Source organism: Perissodus microlepis, chromosome 11 (genome assembly GCF_051167445.1).
Source record: "Perissodus microlepis isolate ML-2025 ecotype Zambia chromosome 11, ASM5116744v1, whole genome shotgun sequence".
In the NCBI taxonomy this organism is placed as follows: domain Eukaryota; kingdom Metazoa; phylum Chordata; class Actinopteri; order Cichliformes; family Cichlidae; genus Perissodus; species Perissodus microlepis.
Window position 1 is genome coordinate 5,652,402 of NC_140471.1, and position 22,495 is coordinate 5,674,896.

The window sequence follows — 22,495 nt, forward strand, 5'->3', positions numbered from 1 at the left end:
GTATTTATTTTATTTTCGGTTGCTACAAACGGGACAGACGTGACTGGGGGATAGGACAGGGAGAAAGAATGAAAGAAAGAGAGGGAGAGAAAGAAAACCAAAGGGGAGAAGAGACGGTGAGAAGGGGGGGAAGAAAGGAAAAAACAAACAAACAAACAAACAAACAAAATGCCTGGATCACCTGTATGGAGAAAAAACAGAAGAGAAAGCAAACAACAAAGAGCAACATAATAAAAACAGCACCATCACAATAAACTAGCTAGCAGTAGATAACAGTAGATACTAAATAATAAACGATATTGTGCAGCACGCAAGATAGACAGCGCACAATGTGCTTTGAGGCAGCAGCCAAGAAAGGTGTAGTCCGCGTCTGTGAACACCCGTGTGTACACCTGTGTGCATACCTGTGTGGATCAGCATGCTTGTATTCCAAAGGTTTCTCCATGTAACGATCTGCTAGGGAGTGTGGGGAGCCATAGCCCCGTCCACCAGGGTATGAAGCAGGTATGGAGGAGATCCAGGCCCCAGATATCCAGAGGCCCCAGAGTACAAGGACCCGAGGAGGACCACCAAAGGGAGGGGGAACCGTGCCACCCTCCTGGGAAGAGCTGAGTAGAGCCCCAAACGAGAGGTCACCCCGCAGCTACGGAGCAGAGGCCAGAGGGGGTTGCAGTGGCGTGCCCGCGGGCTCCGCCGGCAGCCAGCTGTGCCAGAGAGGGCCGAGCTTCAGGCCCAGAGGCCTGAGGGCATCCCACCCCCCGGAAGGAGCCCAGCCGGGCCACAGGCGCCCGGCCCCGCCAATCGGCCACCAGGAGTGAGCCGGTACATGCGTGAGCGCCCAGCCCCAGATGACAAGGACCACCAACGTCTAAGGGCATCAGCCACCGGCAGGGAGTGTGGTGAGGGGAGATAGGCCTCCGTACTTTAGAGGGCCTGAGATGTACCCAGAGAGGTTGAGTCTAAGACCCAACCTGACATATAGACACAGACAAACAGGCACACGCGGACACAGACGTGCATTCCCACCCCCATATGCACAACCAAATACTCGGCACTCACCCAACGTGTAGACAGACACAAATAGACACTGCACAGACAGTCGCACTCCCCAAACATACTCTATATCCCAGGTCCAGGTACCCCCGCCCCCAGAGGGGCAAGCCGCACCTAGACCCAGGAGATGTAACCCTTCTCTCTGGGGTGGAGGCAAGCGGACCACCTCCTTATCTGCAGTAGCAGGGAGGCCCCGCATCCCAGACCCCAGTCTGACGGCCAGCACCTCCTCCCAGCCCCCCAGCCCTGACGGCTAACAGAACCGGGGTGAGTGAAGACCTCAAACCTCCCTACGCCCGCTCATATGTAATGTTGTTGTGTGCTGTTCTAAAGTGCATTTAAAACTCAGGAGAGCATGGTACTAGCTTCCTCTCAGAAAGCAGCACGGCTCCTCCCGAAAACCCTCAGTGTCTAAATGCATTTAAAATTGAGGGTAGGGCACCAGCGCCAGAGGTGGGTTGGAGTACAACGACCATCCTCTGGATGCTGTAAAACGTGCCCACCCCCAAGGCCCTATATGTATGTGTTATGTGAGAGTGTGAGTAATGTGGATGTCTAGGTTGCAGAATAAAATTGAGGCACAGGCGGCCAGAAGGGGACAGAGGGGGAGTGCCTCCCCTGCACCCTGGTGACATACCTGCACCCCAAGCCCTGCGTGTGTGGGTGGGTGTGGTAGAGCGGGAATAGGGAGGCAGCTGAGGATGGGGAGGGAAGAAAGGGTGGGGCAAGCGGCCCCTCCCTGGGGCCAGCTCCCCCGCTGACCCCAGTAGGCACCCCCACGCTCTGGAACCCACCAGGGCAAGGAGGCCCAGGCCCATCCGGACCGGGGCCCGCAGCAGCAGCACTGCCCAGCCCCACAGAGTCCGGGGCAGCCCACCCGACTCCACCCCAGAGAAAACTGCACCCACCCCATCATCCAATCATCTCCCAAACTACACAAGACAATAGACACCCAGGTTGAGTTCATTCTCCCCCTCTCCTATATCTCTCCCCCCACCTGCAGAGTGAGCTCCTGTAGTGAGGAGACCACCTGCAAAGATGTAACAACCTCCCCACCAGTTAGAGAGCCCCCTAGTTGGGCCGATGCACCAGAGGTCCCCTGCACTGGGGCTGAGCCCCCCTGCACCCACCCGCCCACTGCTCCGGCGACACAACAGCCAGGACCCAAGCCCCCAAGGCCCGGCCAGCACCCCAGACCGGGGGGCGGAGCACCCCCAGACCCCCAAGCCTCCACGCCCGTCCCGGACCCTCCCAGGGGCAGCCAGGCTACCAGGCCAGTAACCAACGTCCGCCAGCACAGACCCTCCCCTATCTCCGCTGTACGCAGCCACAAGGAAAACACCATCCAAGAGCCCCAGAGCTTCTAACCAGGTCATGGCCACAGCCCCCAGGTTAGGCCCTCCAGGGAAACGTCCCTAGGGACTCCCCAGACGCCCTAAGGCCGTCCCTACCCCCACATCAACCACAATAGCGAAGGCAGGACCAAACCATGACCCCCCACCCCCACTAGGTGATGAAGCCGATCAAAGGAGCCCAAAGGGATTGATCAAATGTGATGGCAGAGGTTGTATCAAGACTAATGTGATCTATTAGATGGTTTTTATATTGGTTAGAATTAAGATTATTTTTATTTTTCCAGTTAATGAGGACCATTTTCTTGGCAATGCATAGGGCCGTAAAAACAACGTGGGCTGTGTTTATTTCTGCAGTGACCTCATCCAAGTTGCCCAGCAAGCATACTAAAGGGGAGGCTGGAATGTTACATTTCAGACACTTTGATAAGTCTTCACATATCTCACGCCAAAATTTCTGAACTGGTGGACAGAACCAAAGAGCGTGGATGTAATTGTCCGGTGTATTTGCTGTGCAGTGTGAGCAGTTGTTGGAAGGCGTATAGCCCATCTTGAACATCCTATGACCAGTATAGTGCACTCTGTGTAATATTTTGTATTGTATTAATTGCAAACTGGGATTTCTGATCCATTGAAAGGTTTTTAAGCATATCTGAGACCAAAGGTTTGGGTCTAAGTTGATTGATAAATCTGCTTCCCATTTTGCAATAGGAAGGGATATTGATTCATCTATTTTAGAAAGTGTTCTGTATATTTTAGACAATAATTTGGGGGGTTTTAGACTAAGAAATTGTACCACACTTGGTGGTGTTTGTAATTCAGCTTCACTGGGATTAAATTTCTTTTTTACTATGGATTTAATTTGTTGATATTCCAAAAATCGTTTCTTGTTGATCCCATATTGTATAACTAGTCTGTCAAACGAAATAAAGTCTGTTCCTTCCAATATATGTTCCAAGTATTTAATTCCTTTGCAACTCCAATCTGAAAAGTTTATCATATTATTGTTTTGTAATATGTCCGGGTTGTTCCAGATAGGTGTACGTTTGCATGGGATTAATGAAGACTGTCATTTTTAGAAACTCCCACCATGCTGTCAGAGAAGAGCTAATATTGATGCTTTTAAAGCATTCATGTCGTTTGATGTTTGAGCTGATAAATGGTAGGTCTGAAATTTCTAGGTTATTACATAGTGCCTGTTCTACATCTATCCAAGGTTCATCTAAGAAGGTGTGTTTAAACCATCTAGAGATGAACTGAAGCTTGTTGGCTAAAAAATAGTGATTAAAGTTAGGCAGATCTAATCCTCCTTTATCCTTGGTCCTTTGTAGTGTTTTTAAGCTGATACGTGGGGGTTTATCTTTCCAAAGGAATTTAGAAATGTACGAGTCTAGAGATCTGAACCAATCTTGTGATGGCTTATTTGGGATCATTGAAAATAAATAGTTTATTTTTGGCAAGATCATCATTTTTATAGCGGCGACCCTTCCCATGAGTGATATGGGTAAAGAGTTCCATCTAGCCAGGTCGCCTTCTACTGTCTTTAAAAGTGGGATGTGGTTTAATTTAGTTAATTCTGAAAGTTTAGGAGAGACATTGATACCTAAATATTTTATATTTCCACATTGCAGTGGGGAAGGAGAAGAATTATGGAAGGAGCAATTAATCGGAAGAACTGTTGATTTCGACCAGTTAATTGAATAATCTGAGACACTTGAGAAGGAATTTATCAATGCAATTACCCCAGAGATATTGGTTTGTGAGTTTTGGAGAAAAAGTGACACATCATCTGCATAAAGGCTGATTTTATGTTCTATATTCTTACATTTTATGCCCTTAATTGTTGTAGCCTGTCTAATTGCTGCTGCTAATGGCTCAATAAAAATTGCAAACAGTGAAGGGGAGTGTGGGCATCCCTGTCTGGTGCCCCTCAGAAGAGAGAAGCGGGAGGATGTTTGGTCATTTGTTCTGACACAAGCTGTTGGGGAGTTATATAATATTTTTAACCAGTTTATGAAACAGGGTCCAAAACCAAATTTATGTAAAGCTGCAAATAGAAATTTCCAGTTAACTCTGTCAAATGCTTTTTCTGCATCTAAAGAAAATATTATGGTTTCAGTGTTTTTACTGCATGAGTAGTCTATTAAATTAAGTAATCTACGTGTATTTGTTGATGAGTGCCTACCTTTTATAAAACCAGTTTGGTCAGGATGAATTAAAAGGGGGGTTATTTTCTCTAATCTCTTTGAGAGAGCTTTGCAGATTATTTTAAGGTCTACATTAATAAGGGATATTGGACGATAGCTTGAGGGATATACAGGGTCTTTGCCTGGTTTTTGTAAGAGACTGATATTTGCAGAGTTCATATTTGGTGGTAGTCTACCATTTTCTTTGATTTCCTGCAACATCCTGTGAAAAACTGGTGCCAGAATTGTCCAGAATTCTTTGTAAAAATCTGTTGGAAAACCATCTGGACCTGGAGCCTTATTATTGGGCATACTTATCAGAGCTTCCTGGAGTTCACCTGGCGTCAGTGGCGAATCCAGTGCTATTGCTTGGGTGTCTAATAATTTTGGAAGAGTTATGTTGTCGAGAAATTGATCAATTTCGTTTTTAGATGGGTTTATTTGTGGTGTATATAAAGTTTCATAGAAATCCCTAAAAATGTTATTTATTTTTTTAGGATCATATATTGTATTCCCAGATAAATCTTTAACAGCACATATAGTTGTTTTTTCTTTATTGATTTTTAACTGGTTAGCAAGAAATTGTCCGGATTTGTTACCGTGTTCATAATTTTGCAGGCGAAGTCTTTGTACTAAGAATTTAGTCTTTTTATTAATAATTTCATTTAATTCTAGTTTTGTCTTGCGTATTTTGTTTAATATTTCTTGATCTTGGTGTGACACATAGGCTTTTTCTAAGGATTTGATGTTTTTCACTAGTTCCTGAATTTTTCTGTTTTTTTCTTTCTTCTTATGTGATGAGAAAGAGATTATTTTACCTCTCATCACGGCTTTCCCTGCTTCCCAGAGGACAGATGCTGATGTTCCAGGAATGTCATTAAAGCCTAAATATAGAGTCCATTCTTTTTTAAAGTATTTGATAAACTCTTCGTCTTTGAGCAGTGATGTATTAAATCTCCAGTTTTTTCTTGGTGTAGTATTATTCATCTGTATTAGTGTTAAAGATACAGGAGCATGATCGCTGACAGCTATAGGATGAATCTCAGTGTCTGTAATGTTACTCAGCAGTGAGCTGCTGACCAGAAAATAATCCAGACGAGAGTAGGAGTGATGGACATGTGAGAAGAAAGTATATTCCTTACTATTGGGGTGAAGGGAGCGCCATGCATCGCAAAGACCAAAGTCGCTCATATACTGTTTGATTATATTTGTGGACTGCCAGTTACGCTGAGTTCCTGCTGTATTGAGCCTATCCATTTCTTCATTTAGTCCCAGGTTGAGGTCTCCCCCCAGAACAATTGTGCAGTCTAGGTGTTCGGAGAGTGTACTAAAAAAACCGTGGAAGAATGAGGGGTCATCAACATTTGGACCATATATACTTACAATACCTAGCTTTTGGTTAAGTATAGATAGTTTGACGATTAGGAATCTGCCCTCTGGATCTATAACTGTATCGAGTACTGTGAAATTAATATTTTTATGTATTAGAATTGCTACTCCTCTTTGTCTAGAATTATAACAGGCTGAGAACACATTAGGAAACTCAGGTGTTTTAAGTTTATTCAAACCTGTGACAGGCATGTGGGTTTCTTGTAATAAAACAACGTCTGCCTGTAATTTTTTAAGTTGGTTAAGTATTTTTAACCTTTTTTCCCTAGAGCCAGCTCCATGCACATTCCATGTGACAAATCTTAGCATGCCCATAGTTGTGTGTTTGTGGCTAATGATGTACGCTGTGTGTCTCGCTTAGACGGGTGAGGAAAATGGAAACACATCATTTTTTTTTTTTTTTGGTAAGTAAAGAGAAGAAAATGCGCGGCAAGAAGCTCCATAGGTCTGACTATGTGTGTGCATAATAACTAATATGAGCAAATGTGTGCATGTGTCCTATATCTGTGTGCGCTGTGTGGCTGTTGTAAATGTGTTGCCTTTAAACGCATGTGTGTGCGTGATCGTGCAGAGTAAGCATGTAGAAATAAACAGTGTCGTTTGTGAATGGATAGGGAAACAGGTGATCGACATAGTGATAGAAAAGAGAAGCAAATAAACCAAAGAGCAAGGTGCGCGACAAGAGAGAGAGAGGAAAAAAGAAATAAAAACAGAAACATTCCAATTAAAGCATTGGCGGAGAGTGACGGTGACGTTATACTAAATTAGCAAACTGAAATTACATAGTTAAGCAAAAGTTAATACAAGAGAGTGTGAGTGAAGAGAATAGTGTAGCGGATTCTTATTTGGTGTGGTAGAGCTGTCCGTCCACGTAGAGCCGGTCCACGGCGATGACAGCCCGGGAGCCTTTCTGGATAAAACTACGTCGGACTGGGAAGAGGACCCTGCGTCGTTCCAGGATCTCTCTGGGGAACTGATCGTTCACGCTGAAATCCGTTCCTTTCAGCTCTCTGCCGCGACTCTTCACCTGCTCCTTCTGCTTGAAGTGGCCGAATTTGGCTACAATAGGACGTGGTCTCCCACTTCCTGTCTTCGGAGCCCCTATGCGATGCACTCTATCGAACCCTATGTTTTTCACCGTGTCCTCCGGCAGCTTCAGGTGGATTTTAATGAAGCTTCTCACGGTCGTTTCCGGGTCCTCTCCGGCAGACTCTGGAATACCAGAAAACACCAGATTATCTCTCATGCTACGGGCTTGTAAATCTATAACGGTCTCTTTTATTTTTTTATTTTCTATGTTTAATTGGGTCACATTATCGGTTAGAGATTTGACCGAGTCCCGTAGCGTGGCGTTTTCCGCAGCAAGTGTTTCCACCTGCCGCTGGCTGAACTCCAGGGATTCTTTTAGAGATTTAAATTCCCGGTGTAAGATCTCCACCAGGGACAGCCTTGCATCGAAACTGGACAATCGCTTATCGATTGACTCCAGGATGTCGACGATATCTTTGCCGGCAGGCGATGTTGTGCCGGGGGAGTCTGCCGGGCGATATCTTTTAGATGACGGCGTCTCAGCTTTGGCCGGGGAAGACGCGCTCTGGGCCTTCTTCATTACTAAATCTTCAAAGCACCGGTCGATGTATTCTTGGAGAGCGTCTAAACTCTCCTCGTTGTCCTCCAGGGTGTTAGAGATGATAGGACAGATGTTGTTAGTTATATGACAGTTGGTTAGTTTATTTGGCAATACTGAAGTTTAAAGAAACTTTGTTAAATTCTATGCTACCATTCGCTTTTTTTTTTTTCCGCCAAATCTCCGGCGTCTGACGTCACCTACAACATGGGTCGCTTACCTTTCCCCGTCACTTCCGTCACTTACCTCTCCTGCATACCCTGTTCTTAATCATAGAAACCACACCATATCACCTCTCCACATCCTCCTACTGTATCCCATACCTCCCTGTACCATCCATCTGACCGCCAATAAACTCCACCTGTGGTAATCTAATCCCTGGATGTCAGCCTCTCCTTCCAACCGAGGATAGTTACTATTGCAGCACCACCCAGCATTAAACTGACGTACACCATTCTGTACAATAGTACTGCTATTTCATACTATTTAAGCGAAATTACAGTGTTTCTGCAAAAACATTGCATTTCTGCTTAGAATTGTGCTGATAAGAGGTGAAAAGGCTAAAAATTTTGCAGAGAAGAGGTGAATCAGAAAAATTTCTGCTGAAAAGAGGTAAAGAAGCAAAAAGATGAGCTGAAAAGAGATGAATCAGCAGAATTTCTGCTGAAAAGAGTTCAATCAGCAGAATTTCTGCTGAAAAGAGTTTTTTTCTGAAAACAGCAGAAAAAACTGAAAATTTCTGCTGAAAAGAGTTCAATCAGCAGAATTTCTGCTGAAAAGAGTTCAATCAGCAGAATTTCTGCTGAAAAGAGTTCAATTAGCAGAATTTCTGCTGAAAAGAGTTTTTTTCTGAAAACAGCAGAAAAAACTGAAAATTTTGCTGAAAAGAGTTCAATCAGCAGAATTTCTGCTGAAAAGAGTTTTTTTTCTGAAAACAGCAGAAAAAACTGAAAATTTTGCTGAAAAGAGTTCAATCAGCAGAATTTCTGCTGAAAAGAGTTCAATTAGCAGAATTTCTGCTGAAAAGAGTTTAATCAGCAGAATTTCTGCTGAAAAGAGGTTTTTTCTGAAAACAGCAGAAAAAACTGAAAATTTTGCTGAAAAGTGTTCAATCAGCAGAATTTCTGCTGAAAAGAGTTTAATCAGTAGAATTTCTGCTGAAAAGAGGTTTTTGCTGAAAACAGCTGAAAAAGCTGGTATTTGTGCTGAAAAGTGGTGAAAAAACTGAAAATTGTGCTGAAAAGGGGTGAAAAAACTGAAAATTGTGCTGAAAAGGTTTGAAAAAGCTGAAATTGTGTTGAAAAGAGTTAAAAAAGAGTTAAAAAAGTGTAACTGTTAAGTGAAAGAAATGTTGCCATAAGCGGGATTTGAACCCGGGCCTCCCAGTCTGAGAACGGATGCTCATCTCATTGAGCTAAAACACAGGTCAACCCGGCAAGGAAAATCAGTGAGGCCACTGATAATATGCAAAAAAGGGCAAAAAATATTGCAAAAAAAATTCAATATCTCAAAAAGTATAGAAGTTATGAGCACCAAAAGTCATAGCAGGAAAGAGCAGAAAGAGCAGAATTTTTTAAGATTTGAACGGTGAAGATAGCACAAAAACGGGCTTGGCGAGCGATCGGGTGGTGAAACGAGTGTAAGCCGCCTCACTGTAAGCCAAGCCCGGGTGCTTCTGAGCGAAGCAGCGCTAGCCGCGCTAGCTAGCTAACATCGTGAGAAAACTGTTGCTAATATGGGATGTTTTGACAAAACGAGCAGATATTTGACGTTTACACACCTACATTCTCGCCTGAAAATATCTTAAAAGTTTATTTTGTGACCTAGAAACACGAATAAGAGGAATATATTAAACAAAGTGGCAGCCGCCATTGTTTGACTCGGTAGAGGCGTGCTATGAATTGTGGGATATGGAGTGTTCCACCAAGCATACACCCTTGCGGTTACCGTAACTATTCAATGGTTCGCGCAACCTTAAAAATTCCAATGGCTCCTTAAAGCAGCGACGCTGTGCGCGCCGTTGATATTGTCGTCATTACGGTAATGCAAATACGGGTAGACAGGGCGTACCACTCCCGACATACCACTAGAGAGAGCCAACACACCACAAATGAAGTCTGTTTCTATGGGGCCAAAAGTTGAATCTTTCTCATGGGCCTAGAAATGGGCCTAAATTTGCACTAAAATCTAAATATTCAAAAAACTATAAAAGTCATAAACACCAAAAGTCATAGCATACTAGTCCAGATCCAGCCGCACAAAATGATATAACATATGTAACCCTTGTCTCAAAACTGTGCGGCACAAAAGCGCGGGAAAACTTTCACTGAAATATTAATATTTAAAAAACTGTAAAAGTCATAAACACCAAAAGTCATAGCACACCATTCTAGATCCAGCCGCACAAAATTATATAACATATGTGAACCTTGTCTCAAAACTGTGGGGCAAGTTACGTGCCGAAATTTAGGCGGAAGATGAAGAATAATAATAAGAACTAGAAAAATTTGCATTTACTGCGAAAATGCAGTGTGGATGCTTTAAAGCTGAAGCTGTCTGCAAAAACTAGCTGAAAAGCCTGAAAAGTTGCAGAAATTGTAAAAACTTTGCAGAAGCAAAGGAACTTTTCTAAAATGGAATAACTCAGCGGAACTGCAATATCTTAGAGGAAACATAATACTTGGCAGAAATGCAATAGCATAGCAGAACTTAGCAGAAATATTGTAACTTACCAGAAACATGATAACTTCTCAAAAATACAAGAATTTAGGAGAAATAGTATAAGATAACAGAAAGAATATATTTAGCCAAAAATACTTAAGCATTACAGAAACACTATGATTTAGAAAAATAGTACAACATAGCAGAAATACTGTGATTTACCAGAGACACTGTGATGAACTATGAATATTGTAATTTTAAATTAATACTATGTTTTAGCACAAATACTCTGGTTTAGCAGAAATACTATCATTTGGCAGAAATACTATGATTCAGCACAAATACTCTGGTTTAGCACAAATATTATAAGATAGCAGAAATACTATTATATAGCAGAAATGCTATATTTAGAAAGAAAAATATAATATAGTAGAAATTTAGAGATTTAGCAGAAATACTGTATTTAGCACAAGTACCAAAAAGTAGCAGAAATACTATGATTTAGCAGAAATACTATGATTGAGCAGAAGTACTAAGATGTAGTAAAAGTACTTTGATTTAACAGAAATACAATTATGGAGGAGTAATACTTTAAAATGGGAGAAATATTGATACACACACACACACACACACATACACAGAGCCTAAAGGGAAGAGTATTTGTGCCATGGAGTGTTAACAAGAATGTGAGATCCATATTAGAAAAGCTGGTAAAATCATAAAAGTTTGTAGAATTGTTATAAATGATGAATATGAATTACTGGTCTGTGATAGTGTATTAACTTGTAGGGAAAAAAACATGTTGACTAAGGTGGAATCGAACCCACGACGTTTGGGTTGCAGACCCGTGTCATTACCAACTGCGCCACTGGGACAGAGAGAGGGCGCCTTGAAAAACAGGGTGATGAGCAGTCAGAATTAGATCGCGGTGAGAGGCGAAAATCGCCGTTTTTTGGAGTTACAAAATGTTGTGTAACTCAAAAACTAGGTGGACTAGAAGCATAATTCTTCGACTGGGTGAATCAGCGGACTTTGGTGTACTTTGACCGCGATTTTCATTGCTCTCTGTACATCCGTCGCTGAGATATGACGAGAGAAGAAACGGCAGACCTCAGATATGATTGGCTGGCTGGGAAGCCGTGCAGGCCCTGATATGTGCATTTGAATGTCTGAGTCCTCACAGAGGATTGCTGCCTGGCAGAAATATATAGAAATAGTATGATTAAGCATAAATACTATATTTAGCAGAAATACTATATTAAGCACAAATCCTATAAAAAGCAGAAATACTATATTAAGCACAAATCCTATAAAAAGCAGAAAAACTATATTAAGCAATATAAATATCCTATAAAAATCCTATAAAAAGCAAAAATACTGTACTATGATTTGGTAGAAAAATTATAATTAATCAGAAATACTATATTTGGCACAAATCTTATAAAATAGCAGAAATAGTATGATTTAGCACAATAGTAATAACTTAAACAGAAAAATTGGAAAAGCAAAATGGACAGCTGAAAAAAGGGTGAGAAAAGTAAGTTTCTAGCTCAGTCAAGCAGCCTGGGAGCTGCTGAATTTGAATCCACCAATCAGAGAGCCTGTGCACTTTTTCCCGCCAAAACAGGTGCACGCAGCACAGAGAGACACAGGATTTTTGCAGTCTATTTCTCATAATGACGACTCCCCTCAAACAAATGACCATAATTTCCTAACCGTAGGGGCTAGAACGGTCATTCTTACACCGTTTTGTTCAGAAGAGATGGGGGAATCTTCCAGTGTTGACAATTTATCATTAAAATATGAATTATTAAAGATATTTGACTTCTAATGCACCATAACTGAGTAGAGCAAAGCAAAAACTGCCTTGACTTGCCCTCAAACAACGCTTTGTAACTCTAAATCTATTTGGAGTATCGATATCATTCTTTCATCGTAAGAGACAGCAGGCTTTGGTGAACAATCATGGAAATTTTCAGGTCTCTGTGGAAATCCATTAAAAAGATATGACGAGAGAAAAAAGTGGTTCATTTCCAGAGTTTGAAATCTGAAGAAATCTGAGCGAAGGACGAATTTCCTACCCTCAAACAAGTCTAACTCATTTCAGAACGGTAATAGGTGAGAAAATAATTCTTGAATTGTGAGCGTCAGGAGTGTCTGAAGATATACTGGGACAAGCCTTATGTCTTAACTTTGCTTCGTTAAGGAGATATGACGATTCGAATATGCCTCTCATTACAGAAATCAAGCGGTGATTTTGAACAAAACTCTCCATAGAAAGTCAATGGAGAGTTTTGCGACTTTGTGTTGGTCTGAGGAGATTTGCCAAAATTCTATAAATCCCACAACAATGATAGTGACATTTTCGGAAAGCCAGCAAAAATACCTACGTTTTGATGTATAATTTGTGGAAGTTGAGTGAAAATTGAGCAAGTAGCAAGAAGTTGTTCGGACATGAAGAGAAGACTGCAAAACCTTCAGTGGCACACTGGAAGCCAAGTGCATAGCAACCATAACAACGCATGTATTTTGTGAAAAATCACAATTTTGCAACTGAAAACTTTAAGAGGCATAAAAGTAAAATGGTAAAAGATTTGAAAAAGCTGATTTATACCTGAATAGCCCAATAATTTGAGAACATTTTAAAGTTTGAATGGTTGTTCTACGTGAAAATATGAGGAAGTAGTTAAGTTTCAAAAACAAGCAAATTTTAGCAGAATTGCAGAAGTTTCCCATTCATTTCAATGGGACAAATTAAGCTTAATATTTTAAAAAGTATAATAGTGAAAAATACCAAAAGACATAGCACACATTAGCAGAAATAGCAGAATAGTTTAAAATTTGAACGGTGAAAATCGGACAAAAATTGTGGAAGTAGTTAAGTGCCAAAAAGTGTACGGAAGTCCCAAGAGGAACTCAATAGTGTGGATGCTTAAAGCATCCACACAATAAAGAGAAACAGGAAAACAATAGTGTGGATGCCTTAAAGCATCCACACAATTAGAGTAAAAGAAGCAGCAACTCTGCCACTGTGAACAGCAGATGCAAATTCGACTTCTGCAAATTTGGTGTAGGCTACATTATTCCCTACTCACCTTGACACCCTTGTTAGCCAAAATGTTTTTGTCAAAAAGGAGAAAAGTGGATAACGGGGTGTAGGGTTTTCCAAGAGAAATACACCGCTTCCTATTTATTCATACAGACTTGTGTGCTTGGAGTGTAATCAACAAGTGTGTCTGTGCCTAAGGAATATAATATTTATATAATATATTCACTATAAGACTCATCATGGTGGAAAATACAACATCTTGCGAGGACAACTGAGGAGAGAGGAAAAATGAATTGCTGGGGGGTCAATTATTACCCGGAGCCGAGAGGTCAGTGAAGCAGCAGTAAAAGCCACCTATGTAATTGTTAATGAAATAGCATTAACATCAAAGCCGTATTCCGACGGTGAGTTTGTTAAAAGATGCATGACCAAAGCTGCAGAACTCGTGTCCTGAGAAGAGACAAGCATTTGCCAACATTAGCCAACAGCTGTAGGATCTTGCATTTCTGGTGGATATTACAGAGCACTTGAATATTCTGAACAAAATGTTCCAAGGCTGCAAAAAAGTTGTCACACAGTTTTATGACAGCATACGTGCATTCAAATTGAAGCTGACTTGTGGGAGACACAGCTGTCAAGTGGTGACCCTGCACAATTCCCTTGCCTAAGAAAGGTATGTGCAACAGGCATTAATGGTGACATTAAACAGGATAAAGACAAGATTGCAGGATTGCTGTGTGAGTTTGAGAAACGGTTTCAGATTTTTGATGAACTCGAGACAGAATTTGCAGTTTTTCGCTTACCCTTCACACTCAAAGCTTCTGATGTGCCTGTCGAAATCCAGCCGTTGATTTGCAATGTGATTTGAAGGACAAGTTTGCCTCAATAGGTTTGGACACATTTTATCAATATCTTTTGCCAGGGTACCCAAAATTAACAGCCCTGGCTGCAAAAATGTTGTGCATGTTTGGGACAACCACCTTTGTGAAGAAGTTTTCTCAGTAATGAACATCAATAAAACAAAATTGCACTCAAGCCTCACACATAAGCACCTAGATGACATTCTGAGATTGACTGCTAGTCAAGACATGACACCTGATATTGATGCACATGTGCAAACTAAAAGATGCCAAGTTTCAGAAGCAAAAATAAAGTAGCCCAGAAATGACTAACTCCTTTAAAATGTTGCTTCAGACACAGATTACACTTAAAGAAAACAGTTCTGTGAAAAATAATTTTTGCTGTAGTTAAAAAATATTAAATTTAATGTGAGTCAACAGCTTCACTGCGAAAGAGTTTGGTTTGGTGGACTCCTATTGTTCATGCAATGCCATGAATTTTAAAGTGCAATACTACATTTTCCATTTCCGAATGTTTTTGTCTTATAGTTATGTTTGTACTTGTGCAAACACTTACTTTAAGAAATCAGAGGTTGTTATATGTTTTCATATGTTTTGTAAAAGGATATTTGATTAAACATGGAGGTTCTTTAATGTACTTCTACTTCTTTGCAGGAAAAAAAACATGGACTTATTATTATTTATAGGTAATTATGTTATAATTGTAATGCTCCGGCCCACTTGACATCTAATTACGCTCTATGTGGCCCCTGAACCAAAATTAGTTTTTTTTTTTGTTTGTTTGTTTTCCGCCTGTCCTGTTTGGTTCTTTTGCCATCAGAATTATTGTCTAAAGGCAAAGAAAGATGCCCAAACCAAAATGAGTTTGACACCTCTGGCTTAAAGACGTAGAGACCCTCATATCCTCTAATTTTCTGCTTCTAAATTCAAATAAAACTTAGGGTTAGTGTTGTATTATCTACTTATTGTCCACTGATCTCAAATCAAAAGGAAGAGAGTTCCAGAGTCTGGGGCACCATCAGCAGGCCTTGGTCACAGGACTTCAGAGAACTGCCAGACACAGAAGCCCTCTGACATAACCTGGTGCCTGTCCATGAAAAGCTCCCCAAGTCAGCAAAAGAATCTTAAATTGCACTTGGAAACCAGAAACCAGTGTAGCTGCATCAAGATCAGAGTCACACGTGAAAGCTTGTAGGATTTTGTCTGAAGCTTGGCAGCAACATTTTGAACAACTTGCCACCGTTCTAGGAGGTTTTGCCAAGACAGGTGTATAGTGCTTGCAGTAATTCAATTATAAAGAAGCAAAAGCATGAATAATCATGTGACACAATGAAGCTTAGTTTGGTAATATTTCTCAGATGATGAAAGCAGGAATGAACCAGACTTGACATGTGCATCCAAAGTAAAACCAGAATCAAAGGATATGCTAAGGTTCCTAACAGATGATTTTGCTAAAAAACCAAGAGATCTAAGTGTTTCCGAAATGCATTTATCTAGTAGTGCAAAGATAATTGTTTTAGTTTTATGTTGATATAATTGAAGAAAACTGTCTACCTTCCACCTTGTCAAAGGAGCTTGCAAAGAAAAGCGTCTGGACTTCTTTAAGTTACTTGAAGACGTTTCACCTCTCATCCGAGAAGCTTCTTCAGTTCTTCTTAGAACTGAAGAAGCTTCTCGTACCAATAGCTTCGCTAGACCAAGTAAAGTTTCTGGTGCAAAGCTGTCTAAGATAACAGGCTGACTGGTGTGGGAACCATCAACACAGATGCTGAGGAAGAGATTATTTCTTACATTTTTCACCTTGTCAACAAAAAAGGAAAGAAAACACTGACACTCCTTATTTGACAATATAGGAGCAGTAAGTGTAGCAGGAGTAATGATGCCACTAATAATGCTGAATAACAACTTATTATTACATGTATCGAGGAGTGGCCCTAAGGGTACATCAACATTCACCATCTTACAATGCTGTGAATGCAGCCAAGTATAATAGGAATATATGTAAATTAATTTCTCTATAGACTTTCAATTTTTCTGCAGGAACACTTTAAACAGCATATATAATCATGGACCTATGGTGAGGACTGTAAAACTGTTAATTAAGGCTGGCTGATAAAAGAGCCCCTCTCTTATCCCCTTTAGTAAAGGGGACCTTACTGCGGACCGAAGCAGCCAGCTTTATTTTTTACAATTATTATAGATGTTTTAAGGCTGTAAACCCCTCACTACACACTTTCTACACTTTTCTCAGACAGGCACGAACATTTTCACACTTTTCTCTCTTGTTTAAACACTCTCAAAGTTCAAACCTTCATAGAAAAATAAGTCCAGTATTAAAGAATGAAACCAAAGGTACCCGCAGGTGCCGTTGACGGTGCAAAGCGTTTCGTTGACATTGTTGTGTTCGTTGGGGAGAAAACTTACAAACATACAGTACAGCACTTCAGAGTCACACTGTTAGCGATCGAAGATTTATGTAAATTTGACAAACTGAACCCATTCTGTACTGTACAGGAGACACAGCACGAGATTAACTGACAATGGTCTACAGCCAATCAGGACCAGAGATTGGCAGTAACGCAATACAAGTAACGCGTTACTGTAATCTGATTACTTTTTTCAAGTCACGAGTAAAGTAAGGGATTACTATTGCAAAAATGGTAATTAGATTACTGTTACTTTCCCGTAAGCACGCTGCGTTACTGCGTTACTAAAACCGTGATTTTTTTGCGAGAGTGCCTCATGACAACGTAAGCGAGTGCGACGTTCGTGGCAACAGCTGTGTGCAGATGAACAATGGATAATATATACGAGTGCGGAAGAGAGTATGAGCGTGCAGCGTTTAAAGCATGGAAGTACTGACCTTACTTTGAGTCTGATTCCGTAAAAAGAAAAACATTAGCGTCCGCCGTTTACTGCGTGGGGCAAACATCCGCCTGCTATACAGGGAGTGCAGAATTATTAGGCAAGTTGTATTTTTGAGGAATAATTTTATTATTGAACAACAACCATGTTCTCAATGAACCCAAAAAACTCATTAATATCAAAGCTGAATGTTTTTGGAAGTATTTTTTAGTTTGTTTTTAGTTTTAGCTATTTTAGGGGGATATCTGTGTGTGCAGGTGACTATTACTGTGCATAATTATTAGGCAACTTAACAAAAAACAAATATATACCCATTTCAATTATTTATTTTTACCAGTGAAACCAATATAACATCTCCACATTCACAAATATACATTTCTGACATTCAAAAACAAAACAAAAACAAATCAGCGACCAATATAGCCACCTTTCTTTGCAAGGACACTCAAAAGCCTGCCATCCATGGATTCTGTCAGTGTTTTGATCTGTTCACCATCAACATTGCGTGCAGCAGCCACTGTTCAGAGAGGTGTACTGTTTTCCCTCCTTGTAAATCTCACATTTGATGATGGACCACAGGTTCTCAATGGGGTTCAGATCAGGTGAACAAGGAGGCCATGTCATTAGTTTTTCTTCTTTTATACCCTTTCTTGCCAGCCACGCTGTGGAGTACTTGGACGCGTGTGATGGAGCATTGTCCTGCATGAAAATCATGTTTTTCTTGAAGGATGCAGACTTCTTCCTGTACCACTGCTTGAAGAAGGTGTCTTCCAGAAACTGGCAGTAGGACTGGGAGTTGAGCTTGACTCCATCCTCAACCCGAAAAGGCCCCACAAGCTCATCTTTGATGATACCAGCCCAAACCAGTACTCCACCTCCACCTTGTTGGCGTCTGAGTCGGACTGGAGCTCTCTGCCTTTACCAATCCAGCCACGGGCCCATCCATCTGGCCCATCAAGACTCACTCTCATTTCATCAGTCCATAAAACCTTAGAAAAATCAGTCTTGAGATATTTCTTGGCCCAGTCTTGACGTTTCAGCTTGTGTGTCTTGTTCAGTGGTGGTCGTCTTTCAGCCTTTCTTACCTTGGCCATGTCTCTGAGTATTGCACACCTTGTGCTTTTGGGCACTCCAGTGATGTTGCAGCTCTGAAATATGGCCAAACTGGTGGCAAGTGGCATCTTGGCAGCTGCACGCTTGACTTTTCTCAGTTCATGGGCAGTTATTTTGCGCCTTGGTTTTTCCACACGCTTCTTGCGACCCTGTTGACTATTTTGAATGAAACGCCTGATTGTTCGATGATCACGCTTCAGAAGCTTTGCAATTTTGAGACTGCTGCATCCCTCTGCAAGATATCTCACTATTTTTGACTTTTCTGAGCCTGTCAAGTCCTTCTTTTGACCCATTTTGCCAAAGGAAAGGACGTTGCCTAATAATTATGCACACCTGATATAGGGTGTTGATGTCATTAGACCACACCCCTTCTCATTACAGAGATGCACATCACCTAATATGCTTAATTGGTAGTAGGCTTTCAAGCCTATACAGCTTGGAGTAAGACAACATGCATGAAGAGGATGATGTGGACAAAATACTCATTTGCCTAATAATTCTGCACTCCCTGTACAGGTGAAAATAGAGCAACAGGACCGCTGAGTCTTTGATTTTATTTATTTTCTGCTGTGTTTCACTTGCATTTATTTGAAAGACTGAGTGTAAACCCAAAAAAATGTTTTATTTTATGTGCTGGAATGTGCAGAAAATAGGTTTAAATGTTAAACAAATTTCTTCCTGTCAGAGAATGTTGCATATAATTAAATTTTTGCTTGATGCATAAAGTTAAAAGATTAAAACTAATAAAACCAAGCTTTAAAAAGAGACTTTTCCATTTGATTACATTTCGTATGATGGATTATGCAGAAAAAGTAGAATTGGGCTGAAAGATGTATTGCTTTATTACCTATTCAGGTTGTAAATCGTGTTTTTAAAAAGTAACTGAGTAACTAGGTAATTAATTACTTTTGAAAATAAGTAATCAGTAAAGTAACGGGATTACTTTTTTGGGAAGTAATCAGTAATTAGTTACTGATTACTTTTTTCAAGTAACTTGACCAACACTGATCAGGACACAGAACACAATGTGCTGTTAAAAAAAAAAAGAAAAGAAAAAAAAGCATGCAAAATTGCACAAAAAAATCTGTGAAATAGCAAAGCTGCAAAAGTTGAAATGCGTTATAGCGAGGGACCACTGTAGTGGGTTCTCTTCACTGGCTGCCCGTTAAATCCAGAATTGAGTTTAAAATCCTTCTCCTCACATTCAAGTTTTTGAATAATCAGGGCCCATTTCATCTTTAGGAATTCATAATACCTTATCTAGTCATTTCAGAGAGTGAATTATACTCAACAGAGCACTTTACTGTCAGACTGCTGGCTTACTTGTGGTTTCTGGGATAATTAAAAATTGAATAGGAGGCAGAGCCTTCAACTTTCAGTCCTCTGTAAGGTGGAACCAGCTCCCACCTTGGATTTTGGAGACAGACACCCTCTGTTTTTTTCAAGATTAGATTTAAAACCTTCCTTTTTTCAAAGGATATAGTTAGCACTGGATCAGGTTACCTTGAATCCTCTCTTAGTTATGTTGCAATAGGCCTTGGCTGCTTATTTATCCTGTATTAATAATTACAAATGAATCAAAATTGCTAAACAGTAAATCAAATTTGTTTAATAATTACATGCATTCAGGACTCAAAATAATGGCTGAAAACCTGTGCAGAAATTATATTAACATGACATCAAGATGGATAGTTTTATCTGACATAAAATGAAGTGATAATTCAGGTTGACATGATGTTTTTAAACCATACGTTTTAATTAGGGCCCGAGCACTAAAAGTGCGAAGGTTTGATATGCCCATTGTCAGGAATACGCAGAGCGACACCTAGTGGGAACAGGAAATGTCATGTCTTTCACTTTGATATACTGATTTTCACAGGTTCATGATGGCCACCTCAAAAGCGGTGAATATTAACATCCGTCCCTCATGATGCTTCAGTGAGAAAATTGTGAGTTTAAACTGAACGGCGCACCCTGGTGGCATGGCGGTTCACCATGAAAGATGAAGTAGCTTTTGAGGGGCTTAGAAAGTTTAAAAAGTCTTGAAATTTGGCCCACACCTCTAATGTCATGAAGGCTTTCTTGTTATGTGATCATTTCCATGGAATATTGCAAAATGGCTCCACAGTGCCCTCTATAAAATTTTAAAACATCAACCCCTGCTCTGTGTTTCATCTACGAGTCTGAAACCTGGGAAGCTTATGGAAGGATATCAAGATTTACAAAAAAGTATCTTGGAGCAATATCCCAAATCCAACAGGAAGTCAGCCATTTTAACATTAATGTGTAATTTTGGCGACATTTTCCCTTCTTTTCAGGTCTCGTACTTTGACGAACTCCTCCCAGGGATTTCATCAGATTGACTTGATCTCCAGTGCAGGGAATCTAAAGAGCTTTGTGATGTTAAATTGCAAAGCTTTTTACGTTCAAGGAAACGGGGTGGTCACAACAACATGGGGAGTTTCAATCACTTGCCAAAAAGCAGTAATCTGCTGTCACTAAGAAACACAATGTCCAACCTCTCCCAAACTTCATAGGCATGAGTCGAGAGTCAAGCTCGGAAATATTTGATATGCCATTCGTCAGTAATGGTTAGAGCACCACCTAGTGGGACGACTATACTCATCATTGAACGAGATGAAATTTTAGCTGGTGGTTCTACGCATGAATTCCATCAATGCTACATCAGATCGGACATGATGGGTGTAGGTGTTGGACATGGCTCGATGCGCCAGGGTGCGAGGGCCCACTTAACGCTGCTTGCAGCTTTAATTTTAACTATTTATGTCTTGAGGGTGTCTAATTCTAACGACCCTTAGCCCCACAGATGCCATCTGCAAACCTTTATAGACATACATAGGTCTAAAAAGACCTTTATAGGTAATTTTAGAAACCATTTACCAATATTTTTTGTAAATTGTTGGCCATGACTACAAGGCTACAAAATAATTTTATTTAAATTTAGGCACAGTTTTAGTATTAATACAGGTATTTTATCCATCTTTTTATCTGCAGTGTAAATTAGTACTATTGAACATTCAACATTTAATTAATCAGAACCTTGACCTCACATTCCTTTAATTTGTCAACAGATTTTAGGATATAAAGATCTGACATCCCCAACACAGCGGTATATTGACAGCAAGGTAATACGAACACAAACAGAGGGGGAGTGGTTATCCTTTGATGTTACAGAGGCAGTTAGTGAATGGCTAAACCACAGAGGTGAGTACATTCTGTCCCATCAGTATTGCCTTTTCCCAATTGTTTATGCTTTGTGTTAAATAACTTCTCATTACTTTTGTTTTTCCATAGACCGAAACAGTGGATTCAAGATCAGCCTGCACTGCCCATGCTGCACTTTTGTACCATCAAATAACTACATCATTCCTAATAAGAGTGAGGAGCTGGAGGCACGATTTGCAGGTTATTTGAAAAATGTTGCCTCAAGGCACTTTTGTGTTGTAAGGTAGACCCTATAATAATAGTTCACACTAGAAAGCTGTTGTGGTTTGGCACCCCAGTACATCTTAGAATTAATCACCATCTACAACCCAGTCAGACCTCTCACATCATCAGGTTTAGATTTTTTAAATGATCCCAGAATCAGATCTCAGTCTGCTGAGGGTTATTTCAGTTACTGTTGTCCTGTTCTTTGGAACAAGCTGCCTGCTGACGTGAGATCAATTACATCTGTGCGTACATTCAATAACAGATTCAAAATCTTTTTATTCACACACATTAATTAATAGGTGTTGTCATTTTCTTTTGTGCTATTTAGCCATTTTCACTGTGTCAAGGCATTGCAAATCTATGCAGGTTTTGTGTTCTGTGTTAAGTAGAGTACATGCAGTCATTATTTCTGTCTGACCCCCTCTCCCTTTAACAGAAATTTCACCTTTCTGTAAGCACTGGAGCTATGCTGATAATTTTACTCTGAATACTTTGATAATGGGTTTTTTTTGTAATGAACTTTTCTGTCATTACCAGCCCTTGCGGTGCTGCTTATTAATCTCTTATGTTTTCAGGTATCGACGACAACCTAATCCATGGTCGTGACCTAAAGGTTTTTAGGAAGTGGCAGCACAGTGTTCGGGGTCCACATCTTCTCCTCATGTTGCTACCTTCATACCGCCTGGAGTCCCAGTCCCAACATAAGAACCATCGATCCAAGAGAGCTCTTGATGCTGCCTACTGCTCCAAGTACTTGTCTGAAAACCAAATTGCCAAATGCAAAGCAATAACAATGTCCCTATCTGTTGTGGAGATTTTCAGAAATGAGTCGTCAAGTAAAAAGGGGCCAAGCAACACTAATAGCACTAGGCACTGCACAGAATTGG

The 22,495-nt window shown here is 40.6% G+C and overlaps 1 protein-coding gene across 1 annotated transcript in view; it reads left to right on the forward strand.

The window, feature by feature from the left end:
- The window catches only part of tgfb2 (transforming growth factor, beta 2), a 60,363-nt gene that overhangs the window by 33,657 nt on the left and 4,211 nt on the right, over positions 1-22,495 (forward strand). Inside the window, exons 3-5 of the mRNA XM_084945122.1 lie at positions 21,248-21,380; positions 21,471-21,581; positions 22,184-22,358. Coding sequence (XP_084801248.1) covers positions 21,248-21,380; positions 21,471-21,581; positions 22,184-22,358 — 419 coding nt within the window. The remainder of the gene's footprint in view (positions 1-21,247; positions 21,381-21,470; positions 21,582-22,183; positions 22,359-22,495) is intronic.